The sequence below is a fragment of the Sinocyclocheilus grahami genome, unplaced genomic scaffold, assembly GCF_001515645.1.
Source record: "Sinocyclocheilus grahami isolate Dianchi unplaced genomic scaffold, SAMN03320097.WGS_v1.1 scaffold85.1, whole genome shotgun sequence".
In the NCBI taxonomy this organism is placed as follows: domain Eukaryota; kingdom Metazoa; phylum Chordata; class Actinopteri; order Cypriniformes; family Cyprinidae; genus Sinocyclocheilus; species Sinocyclocheilus grahami.
Window position 1 is genome coordinate 2,161,029 of NW_015505264.1, and position 16,747 is coordinate 2,177,775.

A 16,747-nucleotide genomic window follows, 5' to 3' on the forward strand; every position below is an offset into this window, starting at 1 on the left:
TATAAAACCCCAACTCAGCCTCTGTGACCAACTGAGGACCATACTGTATTTATTATTTATTTATCAGTGACAGTGTTCACTATAAAAGTTTTTTTTAATTATCGGAAGCAGTGCCTTCCATAATTGTGACAGTTATACTGTCAGTTCTTAAAAGCAGCATCTGCTAACAGAAATACATGTTACCAACAGCTGGCATTAGAAATGTCTCTTGTTACATGTGCTTGAGGAAATAAGCTCAAAAGCACCTGTTTTAATATTACGGAGCAGTTCCTCTTCTTTAAAAAAAAGTTTTTTTTTTTTAAGAAAAGCCCAAAATTGGTCAAATTGATAAATTGGCAAGGCTAGTTTCCATTTTGACCAAACTTGTGGGCTCAAGCATTTTTGTGACAACAGCATTTCTCTGTAACATTTATATTTCTATTCTAAATTCATTATCGGGAGCAGTGTCTTCCATAATGTGGAGTGTTCAAAGGTAGTTTTTGCCTACCGGCGTGTATGTATCGGGGACAGTGATCCTCATATTTCACTGTAGGGTGGATCAAATTATCGGGAACAGTGTGTCCCATAGTTTTGTAAATATTTATTTTTCATTCTCATGTGTTTGTGTGTGGCTTTTTTCCTGCTTTGAGATAACTGTAATCTGAAGAACTATTGAAGATGTGTGTTACGTCTAGTCATGCCTGTTTTGTTTTTCAGGGTCAGTTTCTTTTCAATGTTTCACTGGATTTAAGATTCCACTTTTCTGGCCTGTTTCGGTTTCCAAAAATTGATAGTCATTGTGTAGTTTATAGAGGCTTTTTCAGATATTTGGCTTTTGGTTGCTTATTTCTGTACCTGTTCTTTTTTCCCCCCTATAAGGCAGGAGTTAGAAAAGAGGATGTGGTTGTGGTCCTATTGCATAATAATTAGGATATGATGTATGACTGATTAGCTTACTGCTGATTTTACATAATGATTTCATGTTTGAAGGCACTTCAGACAAAGATTTGGTGGAAAAGTTTTGCAAGTGTACGTTGCATACTAGTCTTCTACTGTCTTTTCTCCTCCTTGTGGCACTTACCAGAAATTTACAGAACGTGTTTGGACTTTCATAGCATGTAGACGTGCATGAAATAAATCTAAACATCACAGGTTGATAAAAACAAAGCAATGTGTTTGAAGCTGAATGTGATGGTGAAATAAAGTTACTAGACATTTCAATTTGTGTGAATGAACTGTTACTTCTAGACAAGCAGGGTTTGATTTACCAAATGTATCTTTATCAAAATTAATAAGCAGTAAAATGGATCATTTCAGGTCTGTCTAGATGTGTTGGGTGGTGGGGTTACAAGTTAAACCATTTGATTGTTAGAATTGACATTTGTATCCAATATCTGTCAACCTTTATTCTGTAGTAAACTTGGCATTGGAAGTATGTTTATTTTTGTGTAAGACTATGAATATTTTTCATGTCTTACCTCACAAGACACTTTACAGGACTTACAAGACTAGAGGAATAGATCTGTAATCATCTTAAATCTAATCGGGTGTATTTGTAATTGGAATAGTTTTAGGACTGTAATGTAGTGAATAAAGTGTAATGCAGGTTAAGTACACAGTAATGTGAGAAATCCCCACAATGCACCATGAAAACCAGTGAGTGTGGATGCCTAATGTGTTCAGTTTTTTTTTAAGTCTTCTGATGCCTGTAACAAATGATACGATGGATATCAGTTGGCGATATTATAGTAAATCATCTTAAAATGTGCCACCGAACACTAGTTACCATGAAGAACAGCTTCAATGGACAAAATAATGGTATTATTCACATGTGCATGTTTAGATTCAGACTTTATTAATTATATTTAGATTAATTCAAGAACCACAGTCAACGCAAGGTTCCCATGAAGAAACGATCTCCCCCGCGCTCTCGTCTGTGTAAAATGCGCTGTCTCTTTAAGAAAGAGATCAATCCGTGTACCAAGGTTGAAGAAGGATTACGACCGCTGAGCAGCTAATTCTCTTTCTTTAAAATGACTGTTTAAGAGGTAAGTAAATCATTTGACTTTGTTTGAAATGTCAAAATCACATGAATGTGAGCTCGGACTTCGCTACTGAATGTCCGGGAATCATTGCACCTCTGCGCCGCGCTAGCTATCCTAATGACTGCATCACTACAGAGCCTGTGATCAGTACCAGCCTTTAATGCCTATTTTGTTTTATATATATATATATAGAAAGGTTACTTACGCTTGTTTGAATTAGCTTGTTATTTATGTCCGATTCTGTATCTGAATATAAAGAAGACCGTGGATGTGTCTCAAAACCTAGCGCGCTGCCTTCCTAGACAGCATGGCCCCGAGCGGACTCAAAAACGCTAATGGTTTCCACATGGCAAACTAAATACGATTTTATATTTGCTTTTGGATCGGTTCTGATTAATATTTCTGGAAGATCTAAGCTAAATTTCTCTTAATGATGCTGTAATAAAAGAAATAGGCTACGTGGTATCTCATCAATATGGCAAACCCGCTGTTGTTCAATAATGTAATTTATTAATTATTCAGTTACATACAATAAACAGTTATAGCCCCAGCTCATTATCCCAACTATCTGGTTGGAGATGTATTAATATCTAATCTGGTGTGTTCACAACTAAAACCATTTAAAAAATACTTTAAATAAACCTTAACTGAAATAAAATATTTCAAAAACTTCAACTTATTTTGTATCAGCTTGTTGCCAAAGATGCATTTCTTCCATTTAGTCTAGTTTAACTTAATGTAGCCTACTAAAATAATTAAAACTACAACTGAAATAAAAAAAAATGAGTAAGAACTATAAAGACATATAAAACATATAACTAATAAAATGACAAAAACAACCAAATTAAATAAAATGCTGAAAATTCAAAATATAAAGAAACAGTAATAGTATTTTAATGACACTGACTTAGATTTCTTACAGTGAATCAGTTCTCCAAAAATATTAATTCAAATTTGAATGCTGATTTGATCAATGAAGGCTATCTTTATGCCAGCATGGGGTTTGAGTGTTTCTTGCATTATGAATGAATGCCTCATTGAATCATTTACTGAATTTACTCATTGTATCATTTGACTATTAATACAGTCCTTCGCAACCAAAACAATCATAATTAATTTGCATGTCTACTAATTTACAAATAGACTACAGAAACATCACAAATCACAACGAAGCACAATAGATATGAACAAATGAGATGTCCCAGTTCAAATTGTTCAACTTCGCTCAAATTCAGATTGAAAACACTGACTCGTTCAGTGATGAGTGCGTGTTCAGTCAGCTCGACCAATGAAATGCTCCTTCACAGCCTGGCCTTTTTGCTATTTGTTGTTTGTATTATCAAGGCAGGTAAGCAGTCACTTGATTCAAAAGAGAGCGGTTCAGTGATGATTCACCGGATGATGTTTAAATGATTCACAATCCTCCTCCTATATACATATGTGTGTGAATCACTGCAGTGATGGCAGATGTTTGTAAAGACACATTGTAACAAGGTTATAACAGCTCACCTCCTTCTATGATAATTCATCTCCGCAGTTTTGCAGCTTGATGTTGACTAGTCAGAAGCAGCCTTGATTTGGCTCATATGTGCCTGTCATGGCCCTGTCAAACACTGGACCGCAGGAGGACCGTCCCTGACATCAGCTTGTATTTAGTGGACTATTTCTGAAGACCTCAGGACTAAACTACAACTTGGTAAGACCACTGGACAGCACTTTATCATAAATTTCTAGACTAAGGTCAATAAACACGGCTATATTTTGTTCTCTAAACTTAGAATGTCCTGAATAAAAGACTGAATTGTTTAAATTGGTTATGAAATATTTAGGATACTGTTCCTATATGTGCTGTATGTCTTCATAAGGCCAGTGTGAGTCTGTTACATATCTTATTCGACAGTATCAGAGTTTCAAAGGGTGTACATTTCCAACCACCCTGCCTCCTACAACTGTGTCCTATATTGGACGTCCTCATAAATGTGCGTAGGGCATCTCTAGAAGGGAAAGAGATGCCATGTGGCGTTCTGTCTGCTCCTCTTAGTCATGCTCTAGTTGCCAAGGGTTACTGCGTCATTGTCATAGTTATGATGTGCTGCCATCACACTCAGTGGGTGGTTTCTGATGGTTTAGGTGTTTGGTGAGAACGTGTGAATAAATATGTTTATGTACATCTGTGGACAGTTTTAATTCTGGGTGTGCTGTCTCTTACTCACATGGGAGGCTGCGTAATTCTTCAGTGAATGGGTCATCATGTCCTGATGTACATTTCCTCAAAATAATCAATGACGTTTTGACAGCCTCTGTCTATATTATACGGCTTACTGGAATGGAATTGGTTCTGATTGTTAGGTTAATTGTGTATATTGTCTGTGTATATTTATGTTAAATCAATCTATCTATCTAGCTAGCTAGCTAGCTATCCATTCATTGTAGTGTAAATGCACTGACATGTAATGTGGTGTCATTTCCTGTCACAAAAAAGGAAAAATAATTTTTCAATATTGTGACAAATAAAAGCAAAAGGTCAATCTGATAATGTTGACATATGTCAATATAACACTTTCATGTTTTTTTCTTTATTGGGGGTGTGAGGTTAAGCAGTGTGACGGTAAGCACTTAGAAGCACATTCAGTTATATACAGCAATACTGCATTTAAGGATTGTGTTTGAGGTCTGCTGCACTCGTACTGCTGCTGCAGTGACTCAGCAAGAGAAAGCAAAATGCTGCTTCTGGAAAAAGCACTAATAATAGATGGAAATACCTTACCGTTAACAAGCTGTGAACTTCTTTTTATTCGTCTGACTGAGACTGGAGACGTAAGGAGATGAGACTGAGGATGGATGCTGACATGTTTGGAAGACAAGACAGGGCTGAAATTAACTGGATTTAAGGCACTGTCTGCACTGATTCATTCATCTAAAAGGGTGGGAATAATCTTTCACACTAATTCTCCGGAGGCTGGGCAGAGGTTTTGCAACAGAAGACACGATTTCACATGAGACTGCAACTATTGTTTGGTCGAGGAATCAGATTACTCACTTTATTCTTGACTTTAGCTTATAAAAGAGAGAGCTTTTGTAGCTGCTGATGGGAAGAAGAAGAATCAACCAAATATATCTCACAGATTAGAGGAGACGCTCGACAGTTTTCTGTGAAAACAGGACACACCCCGAGGGAGTGCGGTTCACTCATACACACACTGCCTGAAAGCACTGCTTTCCATGTAGAAATGGCGGCGGTCTCCGAATACCAGCGGCACTATAATGTAAAAGATGAGGTAGAAGTTGAGGTCTCTACACTGAAAAAAGAACTGTATTTTTGTCTGGTTTTCCAATAAAAATATCTTTAAAAAAGCTTAAAATAAGATAGGTTTGCTTGAGAAGCAGAATTGTGGAGGATAATAAGATTGTTTATGCTTAAAACAATATGTCTTGTGTTTTGTGTGTGCAGCCGGACGGTGGAGACATGCAGTCTGAAGAGGGAACGGAGTGGCTCATGGAGCTGCTCACCGAAGTGCAGCTTCAGCAGTACTTCATGCGCATTCGTGATGAGCTCAATGTCACTCGTCTCTCACACTTTGACTATGTCAAAAATGAGGACCTTGAAAAGATTGGCATGGGCCGCCCCGGTGAGTGGGGTAGTATGTGTTTGAAGTGTGTGAGAGGAGTTTTGAGTGTTGGAAAATGTATTTATTCATTATTTTTTAAAGTGTTTTATTATTAATAATAATGTATATGTTTATTATTTATTTGGACTTATATTTTGATTGATTGATTTATTTAGACAGCACTGTATAATAATACATATAATATATAATATAATATAATATAATATAAAAGATTAGGTGAATATTATAGTACATTTTATAACATATTTATTATATTTAGACCTCCTGGCATTTTTTCTTCTATCTCTGGCTCTGCAGGTCAGAGACGGCTGTGGGAGGCAGTGAAAAGGAGAAGGGCAATGTGCAAACGGAAGTCATGGATGAGCAAGGTATGGTGTGCATCCAGAAATGAAAAATGTCTGATTGTAGGTAAAACCGACTTCGCGTCAGTCAAAAGGGGGTGCTATAGAGCCTCCCCTCCACATCCATTTCTTAATTTTTGGCTACATCTAAGTGTATCATTGTGTGTGAATTTCATGACATTTTAGTTGACACCATGGCAACACTATTTAAGATCAAGAAACCTTTTGCATTTCAAAGTGGTTTGAGCATCTGAGCTTCATATCGATAATCACAGATGTCTTCCAGGCATATGAATGACATGTTTTACTGAATGAGGAGCTATTGCATCTTTAAGACAGAGGCAGGTGGAATCACCCTCAGCCGTAGTCTCTGTGCTTGGGCCAGCAGGTGTTCACCGGGAAGCGGCCTGAGTCCGATTTCCAGACCCCAGCGGTGTTCCGCAGCTCCTCCCCATCCTCAACCCAACCAGATGGCCAGCCAGCCAATCTCACCTGCCTCATCAGTGACAGAGACATCACGCTCTACGAGAAACTGGGAGACGGCTCTTTCGGAGTGGTGAAACGTGGAGAATGGCAGGCCCCGTCTGGAAGAGTGGTAGGAAAATAAGTGACACTAGTAATGATGAGAAAGTAATTATAGTAAATATAATGCATAGTGTTTCTTCCTGTGCTGTAGCTGAGTGTGGCTGTGAAGTGCCTGAAGACAGACCTGTTGGAACAGGATGAAGGTCTAGATGACTTCATAAGGGAAGTTAACGCCATGCATTCCCTGGACCACCACAATCTCATTCGTCTCTATGGGGTTGTCCTCACACACCCCATGAAGATGGTGAGGAATGATAATTGAAGTACTAAAAATGGCATTTTGGACTAGCAAAAAAAACATGTTTAAAATACAACTATGTTTCTACACTAAATCAGACTGAACCACACTACCGTTCAAAAGTTTGAGGTCACTACGTTTTTCATATATATATATATATATATATATATATATATATATATATTACACCCGAGCAGTGCCACAGGCTGATTGTCTCCATGCCACGCTGCACTGATGCAGTAATTCATGCAAAAGGAGGCCCAACCAAGTATTGAGTACATGTACAGTAAATGAACATACTTTCCAGAAGGCCAACAATTCACTAAAAATGTTTTTTTTATTGGTCTTATGAAGTATTCTAATTTGTTGAGATAGTGAATTGGTGGGTTTTTGTGAAATGTGAGCCAAAATCATCCCAATTAAAAGAACCAAAGACTTAAACTACTTCAGTCTGTGTGCATTGCATTTATTTAATACACGAGTTTCACAATTTGAGTTGAATTACTGAAATAAATGAACTTTTCCACGACATTCTAATTTATTGAGATGCACCTATATATATACAGGTGCATCTCAAAAAATTTGAATATCGTGAATACGTTTTCTTCTTATAATTTTCTTCTTAAAACTTATTTCAAAAAGTGAAACTTTCCTATATTCTAGATTCATTACATGTAAAGTAAAACATTTCACACGTTTTTTTGTTTTAATTTTGATGATTAGAGCTTACAGCTCATGAAAGTTAAAAGTCCAGTATCTCAAAATATTTGAATATTTCCTAAGATCAATCAAAAAAAGGATTTGCAAAACAGAAAAGTTCATGTTCTTTATAAAGTATGTTCATTTATGCACTCAATACTTGGTCGGGGCTCCTTTAGCACAAACTCCAGCATCAGTGAGGTGTGGCATGAAGCGATCAGCCTGTGGCACTGCTGAGGCACTGTTGAGCCTTCAGCTCGTCTGTATTGTTGGATCAACTGTTTCTCATCTTTCTCTTGAAAATATCCCATAGATTCCATATGGGGTTCAGGTCAGGCATGTTTGCTGGCCAATCAAGCACAGTAATATCATGGTCAGCAAACCTTTTGGAAGTGGTTTTGGCATCATGGGCAGGTGCTAAAGTCCTGCTGGAAAAGGAAATCAGCATCTCCATAAAGCTTGTCAGTAGATGGAAGCATAAAGTGCTCCAAAATCTCCTCGTAGATGGCTGCATTGACTTTAGACTTGATAAAACACAATGGACCAACACCAGCAGACGTCACGGCACCCCAAATCATCTCTGACTTCAGAAACTTCACACTGGACTTCAAGCAGCTTGGATTCTGTGCCTCTCCAGTCTTCCTCCAGACTCCAGACCTTGATTTCCAAATGAAATGGAAAATTTACTTTTATCTGAAAAGAGGACTTTGGACCACTGAGCAACAGTCCAGTTCTTTTTCTCCTTAGCCCAGGTAAGATACTTCTGACGTTGTTTCTGTTTCAGAAGTGGCTTGGTAGCCCTTTTCCTGAAGACGTCTGTGCGTGGTGACTCTTGATGCACTGACTCCAGCTTCAGTTCACTCCTTGTGAAACTCTCCCAAGTGTTTGAATCAGCTTTGCTTGACAGTATTCTGAAGCTTGCGGTCATCCCTGTTGCTTGTGCACCTTTTCCTACCCAATTTCTTCCTTCCAGTCAACTTTGCATTTAATATGCTTTGATACAGCACTCTGTGAATAGCCACCCCTTTCAGTAATGACCTTCTGTGACTTACCCTCTTCGTGGAGGGTGTCAATGATCGTCTTCTGGACCATTGCCAAGTCAGCAGTCTCCCCCATTATTGTGGTTTCAAAGAACAAGAGATACCCGGAATTTATACTGTAGGGATGTAATGAAACTCAAATGTAAATATTCTAATATTTTGAGATACTGGATTTTTTACTTTCATGAACTGTAAGCTCTAATCATCAAAATTAAAACAGAAAAACTTGTACAAAAAAAATATTTTACTTTACATGTAATGAATCTAGAATATATGAAAGTTTCACTTTTTGAGCTATCATTTTAAAGCACTTTGTCTATTATTTTTGTGTTTCAGGTGACAGAACTCGCCCCATTGGGTTCTTTGTTAGACCGCTTGAGGAAGCGTCAGGGTCATATTTTGATATCAGTGCTGTGCCATTACACTGTTCAGATCGCCTGTGGCATGGCGTACCTGGAGTCCCGACGATTCATTCACAGAGACCTGGCTGCACGCAACATCCTTTTAGCCTCCAATGACCTCATCAAAATTGGTGACTTCGGCCTAATGAGGGCCTTGCCTAAGAACGATGAACATTATGTGATGCAGGAGCATCACAAAGTCCCCTTTGCCTGGTGAGAAGAAGAATATACCACCTTCTACTTACTATTAATTCCCTCAGCCCATGTCAACATGCTCTGTGTGTTGCAGGTGTGCTCCAGAAAGCTTAAAGACCCGAACCTTCTCCCATGCCAGTGACACTTGGATGTTTGGAGTAACATTGTGGGAAATGTTCACTCACGGACAGGAACCTTGGGTTGGACTCAATGGTAGCCAGGTATACACTCATACCTGAGCCTCAAATCTATTTTTCTGTAAGTAAAGTTTGTGTGACATTTATATGTGTGTCCTTCTGTATAGATTCTCCATAAGATCGATAGGGAGGGAGAGAGGCTTATCAAACCAGAAGACTGTCCCCAGGACATTTATAACGTCATGCTGCAGTGCTGGTCGCCCAAACCTGAGGACAGACCGACATTTGTGTCCCTCAGGGACTTCCTTGTGGAGGTAAACTGTGGGATAGTAACAGCAGATAGCGATAATGGATAGAACATCCTTTTGTCAAGGTCTTGCATGTCCACAAGAATGTCAAAATAATTATTCTTTTTTTAATTAATTAAGTCTTTCTAATTTGCTTATAGACAATGCCCACAGACATGAGGGCACTGCAGGACTTTGATGAGCCAGACAAACTTAAAATTCATGCTAACGACATCATCACCATAATTGAGGGAAGGTGAGGACAAATTTTGGTGGTTTTGTCAATTCGTTTTTTTGCTCAGCCAGATGTGAGGTGCAACAGTATCATGTGGTCACTGTCAACCTACAGTTCAGGAAAGAAAATTTAATTAAAAAAAAAGAAAATAAGAAAATAATTTCGTAAAATAATAAAAAATAAGGATGTTTACATAAGCTTGTTAATGTATGTTAAAATTAAGATAAAATTAATATTTAGTAACTCATATTAACTCAAAAACATGTAACACTTTTACAGAATTTGATTAAAAAAAACTTGATAATCATAAAATGAATTTAATCTATTGACATTAATCTTATATATATATATATATATATATATATATATAAGATTAAGGGGAAGTCATGGCTTTTGGTTGCGGGTTCGAGTCTCGTACCGGCAGGGATTGTAGGTGGGGGGAGTGAATGTACAGCGCTCTCTCCCACCTTCAATACCACGACTGAGGTGCCCTTGAGCAAGGCACCGAAGCCCCAACTGCTCCCCGGGCGCCGCAGCATAAATGGCTGCCCACTGCTCCAGGTGTGTATTCACGGTGTGTGTGTGTTCACTGCTGTGTGTGTGCACTTTGGATGGGTTAAATGCAGAGCACTAATTCCAAGTATGGGTCACCATACTTGGCCACATGTCACGTCACTTTTTAAAAAATATAGTATTCATCTCTCTTTTCCCTTCCTTTCTTACCAAGTATATGTTTTCCAGATAATATCTTAATAATTTGCGTGTGTACAATGCTAATATAAAAAACTGTTATTTAAATACATTTAATTATTTGGCTGCCTTTATAAATTAAATTATTTGTGATGATGTTAAAGAACCCATAACTCCTTAAAATAATAAACTTCATTGTGTAGGTGTCCCGCACTGTTTATGCTATAAACATGAATGCTGAACAGCCACCTTTACAACAAGGTTTTAGATCTATTTTAAACCCTTTTTTGTATGATGCAGAGCAGAGAACTACTGGTGGAGGGGTCAGAACAGACAGACCCTGAAGGTAGGACAGTTCCCTAGGAACGTGGTGACCTCTGTGGCCGGTCTGTCTGCTCACGACATCAGCCGACCTCTCAAGCACAGTTTCATCCACACAGGCCATGGAGACACAGACCCACATCGTAGCTGGGGTGCCCCTGACAAGATTGATGAGTAAGATACCATGACCATATATGAGTGACCTTTTGTTAACAGACTCTATGGAATATTGATCTCTCAGGGAACAGACTGCTTTACTTGTGTTCACCACTAGAGAGCAGCAATATATTATTCTAAACTAGCAATTCTCAACCTTTTTCACTCAAAATCCCCTGTTGGCACAATATTCTAAGGCTTCTCGGTACAGGCTATTTTCTGTATTTCTGCTGTGTTTTCAAACTTTTTGTATTAGCAGAAACTGGAAGCTTTGATATATTAATTAACCATGTTTTGGGATTTCAAATGTTTCAAGGACAAAATAATCTTCAATTAAAAACAACAGTTCTTGAGGGGAAAATTATAGATATATATAATTTTTATTATATTATATAAGAAATAATTTTCAGTTTACTTCTTTATTTTATGTGTTTTTTAGCTTTTTAATTTAAATTAGAGGTCCCCCTAGTGGGCCCCGGCCCCCTTGTTGGGAACCACTGGAAAACTTGTGAAAATATATATAGAGGGGGATTTTGTTATTTATCCAGTGTGCTTTGTGTTCAGTCTGTACCTTGGTAATCCCATGGATCCACCAGATGTTCTTGGGATGGATTCAAATGCAGCCAAGCCCACTATGCTTCCAAACCGGGCTAAAAGTAAGCAATCACTTGATCTTGTTGAGTTGGGCTGTTCTGTTCTTCTTCAGATTCACCACTTCTCTCTTTTGCTCTGCTTATCTTTTTTTCCATCTGATCTTTTCTGCTTCAACTGTTGTGTCAGAACAACCTCCTCCTAGACCTCCTAAACCAGTCGTTCTTCTTAAGAGTAAGAACCATTTCTCTTCTTCACTGCAATCACTGCATTACAAAAGGAAATTTCCTAAAGTTTTGCCCGATGGCTTGTTCCCAGAACCATTTTACGACTCTGTGCTGGACGACGATGATGATCTGATAGTGACAGGCGTGAAGAAGCTCTCTCTTAAGACTCCCACGTACCTGAGTTTGCGCCTCCACCCTTGGGAAAGCACTAGTTCGAGTGACCGCCTTAGCGAAGTCTCGCTCATTGACTTTGGAGATGATAGTTTCAGCTCTACATCACCTTCCCCCATTACCGAGACACCCAACCCCAGCACAGTGAAGCCACCTGGTACCTACGCCGCTTCAATCTTGGATATGGCACCGCCGCAGAGCCCCAATCGAGCCCTGCCAAACCCCATGCACCCTACTCCAGTGGTAGATTGGGACATATGGCCCCTGCCTCCTCTTCCGGCATACGACGAGGTGGCTGTTGAGTGTGCAGAGCAAGAAGACATGGAAGTAAGCTCCATAAATGCATCTGTGTCACAGGAAGACATAGTGTCCGAACAGACACAATCAGAAGATGGCGTTAAAATCGATGGTAAATGCAGTGTTGAGGACAATCTCTTTCTACCCACCAAGCATGCTGAGGAAACCCACTCCTTTTCACAATCAGCAGACATCTTCAAGGATCTACAAAGGGAGGTGATGGTGAAGCTTCGGGTCCCTCCAACCGGACTTTCCCTCCCTTCTTCACCCCTCCTGACTCCTTCAGCTCTCGCCCCGCACCGCCAGATCATCCTGCCCTCCTCCTATGAGGACAAGCCTCAAATCCCTCCAAGAATCCCCATCCCGCCCATGCGGCCCTCTAAGCGGGCAGGAATATACAGCAGCAGATTGTCAGTTTCCCTTGGAGACAATGAAGACGGGAGCCGATGTCCGCCTCAGATACCCCCAAGGGATCACGCTCTATCTCAACCCAACTCTCGGGCACCAAGCCCTATGGTGCCACAAGGCGGCTCCCCTCAGCAAAGGTCCAGCCTCTGTTGTGTTGGATCTCTGGGTTCCTGCCTGTCCCCATCTTCTTATTCTTCTGCGCCATCCAGTTCCTCCACCATGTCTTCTACGTCCACGGCCACCACTACAAGTTCTCAGTACGGCTCTACTCAAACTCCAGCCAAGAGTCCATGCATCCTTCCTATCGTGTACGGTGGCGTAAAGGCCAGCAGCACTCATTACTACTTGCTACCTGAGAAACCGGCATACCTGGACAAGTACGACAAGTTCTTAAAGGACTCTGAAGGAAACGAGGAGAAAAAAAATACAAATATGGCCACTGTGAGACCCATGGTTCAACAGCAAGTTAACAAGCCCAGTGCCTTCCCAAGCCACACCAGTGGGACCTCCAACAGTCTTGCCTGGCCGAGCAGCACCCAAGCAGGTGCCTACAGCCGTGTAATGCTACAACAAGTAAGCTACTCAATATGCTCTCACCATTGGCTACTCAATAATGTCATGGTATTCTGAGATGACTGATTGGGTGTTTCTGTAGGTGCAGGAGGCAGTACATGGAGTAACTGTAGAGGAGTGTCAAACGGTTCTTCAAGCACACGGCTGGAACGCTCAGGAGGCAGTGAAATATCTGAAGGTATCTGTGTTCTTCTTTTCAGACTCAAAATAGGGAAGTACTCATGGATTATAATAGAGCCTTTACATATATACTGATTTCTGATATAGGTGGAGCAGTTGTTTCGACTGGGTTTGAAGGCTCGGCCTGAATGCATGGAAGCTCTGGAGAGATGTTGCTGGAATCTGGAGCAAGCCAGCACCCAAATGCTGGACTCCTACGGTCCATCTAGACATAGGTAGTATATGATGATTAAATGGATAAAAAATTAAAATTGTCAACATTTACTTACCCTAATATCATTCCAAAACTGTATGACTTCTGTGGAACATAAAAAAAGAACATTTGAAAAATGTCTCTTTTTTTTGTTCATACAATGAAAATCAATGTAGTCCAGTGTTCTTTTGTGTTATGCAGAAAAAAAGAAAGTAGAAAGAATACATTCATCATCTCACTGATATCTCTCTGATTTGTGTCAGGTTCTAATAGCAGAAAGTAGAAGAACAGAGCTGATCTCCATTCCACTGCAGCTAATGAGAATTGAGTTTCATCTACAGCTCATTGACTCTGGACCAGTAGATATTTGCAGGTCATTTGAATGTTCATTGCTTTACTGCTTATAATCAATGCAAGACAAATGCAAAATTCACTTACTTGAAGTACAACAGTGCAATGTGAACAGTTGAACCACGTACATCAGATTGTGTTTTATATATTTGCTTAAGTTTTAAAATAGAGAAAAGTTTGCTTTTCACTGCATCTTATGTGACTTTCAGCCTGTAAAATGTTTGTAGTTTATTTATTCAGAATATTTTATCCAGGGGCATAGGTGATCATCTGAAAATTGGAGACACAATGTGAATCTTATGAGCACAGCTAATGAATATTATTGAGTGACCTGAGTTGTAATGGTCACTATGCCACTGATTTTATGTAAAGACATTGCAGGGTATACTATAGAGACACAATAACCTTTTGAATGGATGTATTGACTATTAAGGTGTGGTCACATTTACAGTTGTTCGATAGATTTTCATGGGCTAAATCTGTCATTTGAAAAGGAATCCACATGACCAGGAATTTCACATAAGAAAACACCTTAGAAAGCTGCTTGGTGTGAACGTGACTTCTGCGTGAATTTCACTGAAACTTTGCTAATGTGACCGCACCTTTATGCTCCTATTTATGGATAATGCTCATACATCTGTTAACTCTCATACATGATGTTGCATGCATATCACAGGCCTTGTTGTTGCTTATATAAGCCTTTACTAGTTTTTCCTTTCATTTTATTCTATTCAGTGGTGTTATAAATAGTCACAGCCTTGGACGGCACAGCCACAGATCACCCACAGTTGGTTATATTTTTAAATAATTTTAGATGGTCTCAGGATGATCTCTTCCCTTCAAAGTGGGTAGTTCTTGGCCAAAATAAGCTGGGAGGAGGATGAGATACGTCAAAGTTTTGTGTAGCCAGATATATGTTAGAATAAACCCATTTTCATGTGCCATGATGACTGCAGACAAAACACTTATAAATGCATCTACTATATGATTAATTTATTAATTTCCTTGTTAGTTGTTGGTCTTCATTGTTTTTTTTGACCACAGGAACACTTAAGACATAATGTAATTTGTTCTCAGTTGTTGATTTAGCTTACTTTTAAGTAAGTAATTTTGAACTGTTTTCATTTCATTTCATTTTGCGATTTTGCTCAGGTTCATAAATCACAGAAACTTTACTTAGTCTCTGTGTGAAGATGGGAAGTTTGTGTTAATGAAATTACCTTATCTGTTACATGAATAAAACTGAATAACAGCTTTTTTATGTGCATTTTTCTTCTGTCAGAACATGTCGACCGTATGTCAAACACTTTAAATCAATCACACACAGACATCTGGCTAAGCAAATTGAGGCTTCTGCTCTGTGCTCTGTAATTTTCATCTGCCTCTTGTCCAGATGCTCACTATTGTAGTTATATTTTACCTGCACTGGTTTTGTGTTCATGTCTATGCAATTGCTGTTGCAATTCAGTTTTTGGAATATAGCCTGTGTCAGTGCTCACCTCATGTAGGTTGCATCCCACTTTTTCTGAAGTGAATGGCAGAATGCTGGGCTTCCTGTAAAAGCTTTTTAAATGTTTGTTGTATAATTATCTATCTGTATTTTTGTATGAAGTAAATATTTAAAACTGCTGTGATTGGGGTTTCATTATTTCACCTGTCTTTCACCTGATTTTGAACAATTATGGCTGCTATTCAACAGCAAATGCTGAACATACGGACCCACTGAGCCTTGAAGTGGAGCTGCACCATTTAACTTTCTGTAAAATATCAAAAGTAGAATAAATTACTGAACTTAATTTTTGTAAAATTACTTATGTTAGTTGATGAGGCATCAAAATGCTATCACCATTATTTCTCAAATCTACCATTAGATGTCAGTATAATGCTAAAGAATGATAGATTGCTTTGCATTGAAAGTTACTCATATCATATTTAATATATTCCCCAGACTCTCTCATTAATTTATTTTCGATTACACTAATAGCAACAATTTAAATTGTCTGTGGAAACCCATTTCGGGTACACAAGGGGGAAATAATGCTTTATTTGCATTACTATGACTTATGATGTCATAATTATGATTAAGTAGGCTATGTCTTTTTTTTATGTCATAAATATGATTTACCAAAGCTTTTTTTTCTTACATGGCGAAAATGGGCTTCTAGCAATCAGCCATATGTTAAAACGGTTAACAGAAGTCCACAACTCCATGGTGTGCATATTTAAATGATTTTAAGATATTTTAATCTTACATCAGGGCTCTCTGGAGCGGGCGGATTAATTCAGAATAATCACCAATCATTCACAACACCGGCAACTATGTATAATTGACCGGAAACCGATTATTCATGTGTAATGTATCACTCCGCGGTCTCAAGCTTGCTAATTTTCCGCCGTAGATGTCTAGAATCTCAGAAGTCTCCAGTATAGTTAAAGCAAAAAAACAACAAAAAACATCTTTCCGACAAACAATGAACTGGTAAGAGACACAACGAGCTGAATGAGAGACATTTTAAAACCGAGAAGTAACGGATTTTAGATTTTAACAAATGAATGTTTTCTGCAGAGTTCGTGTTTTGTTAGGTCGGTTGCTTTCGTGCTTATTTTTCTTAGGGAAGGCTTTGTATTGCTCTACAATTAGAAAACTAAAGTCAAATAAGTTTTTCATGTGCATGTTTTTTTTTTAATCAAGAAGCTGTTTAATAAGTGGGATAATGTTCAGTCAGCCAGTTATTATAACAAAATAAACCCCAACAACAGTGACCCATCTGTCCCACC

General features: G+C 38.7%; 1 protein-coding gene across 5 annotated transcripts; it reads left to right on the plus strand.

Moving 5' to 3' along the window:
- Positions 1-1,935: 1,935 nt before the first annotated feature.
- LOC107586742 (activated CDC42 kinase 1-like) lies at positions 1,936-15,515 on the plus strand. 5 transcript variants are annotated; one of them, XM_016274243.1, is made up of 17 exons: positions 1,936-2,027; positions 3,562-3,720; positions 5,476-5,653; positions 5,951-6,021; positions 6,362-6,589; positions 6,671-6,823; positions 8,893-9,170; positions 9,247-9,373; positions 9,457-9,603; positions 9,738-9,832; positions 10,802-10,996; positions 11,543-11,634; positions 11,759-11,803; positions 11,888-13,245; positions 13,328-13,423; positions 13,513-13,640; positions 13,882-15,515. In XM_016274243.1, exons 3-17 carry the CDS (start codon positions 5,491-5,493, stop codon positions 13,886-13,888), a joined length of 3,183 nt encoding a protein of 1,060 aa, XP_016129729.1. In that variant the 5' UTR covers positions 1,936-2,027; positions 3,562-3,720; positions 5,476-5,490; the 3' UTR covers positions 13,889-15,515. The 5 variants fall into 5 exon arrangements, with proteins under 5 accessions (XP_016129729.1, XP_016129730.1, XP_016129726.1 ...); XM_016274244.1 differs by lacking the exon at positions 3,562-3,720 and having other exon boundaries at positions 1,943-2,027; XM_016274240.1 differs by lacking the exons at positions 1,936-2,027; positions 3,562-3,720 and adding an exon at positions 5,250-5,302.
- The last annotated feature ends 1,232 nt before the right edge of the window (positions 15,516-16,747 follow it).

Coding starts and splice junctions, on each gene's coding strand:
- LOC107586742 (XM_016274240.1), top strand. CDS start 5,255: ATGGCGGCGGTCTCCGAATACCAGCGGCACTATAATGTAAAAGATGAG. Junction 6,824..8,892: donor TCACACACCCCATGAAGATG/GTGAGGAATGAT, acceptor TTTGTGTTTCAG/GTGACAGAACTCGCCCCATT. Junction 13,424..13,512: donor AGGCAGTGAAATATCTGAAG/GTATCTGTGTTC, acceptor TTTCTGATATAG/GTGGAGCAGTTGTTTCGACT.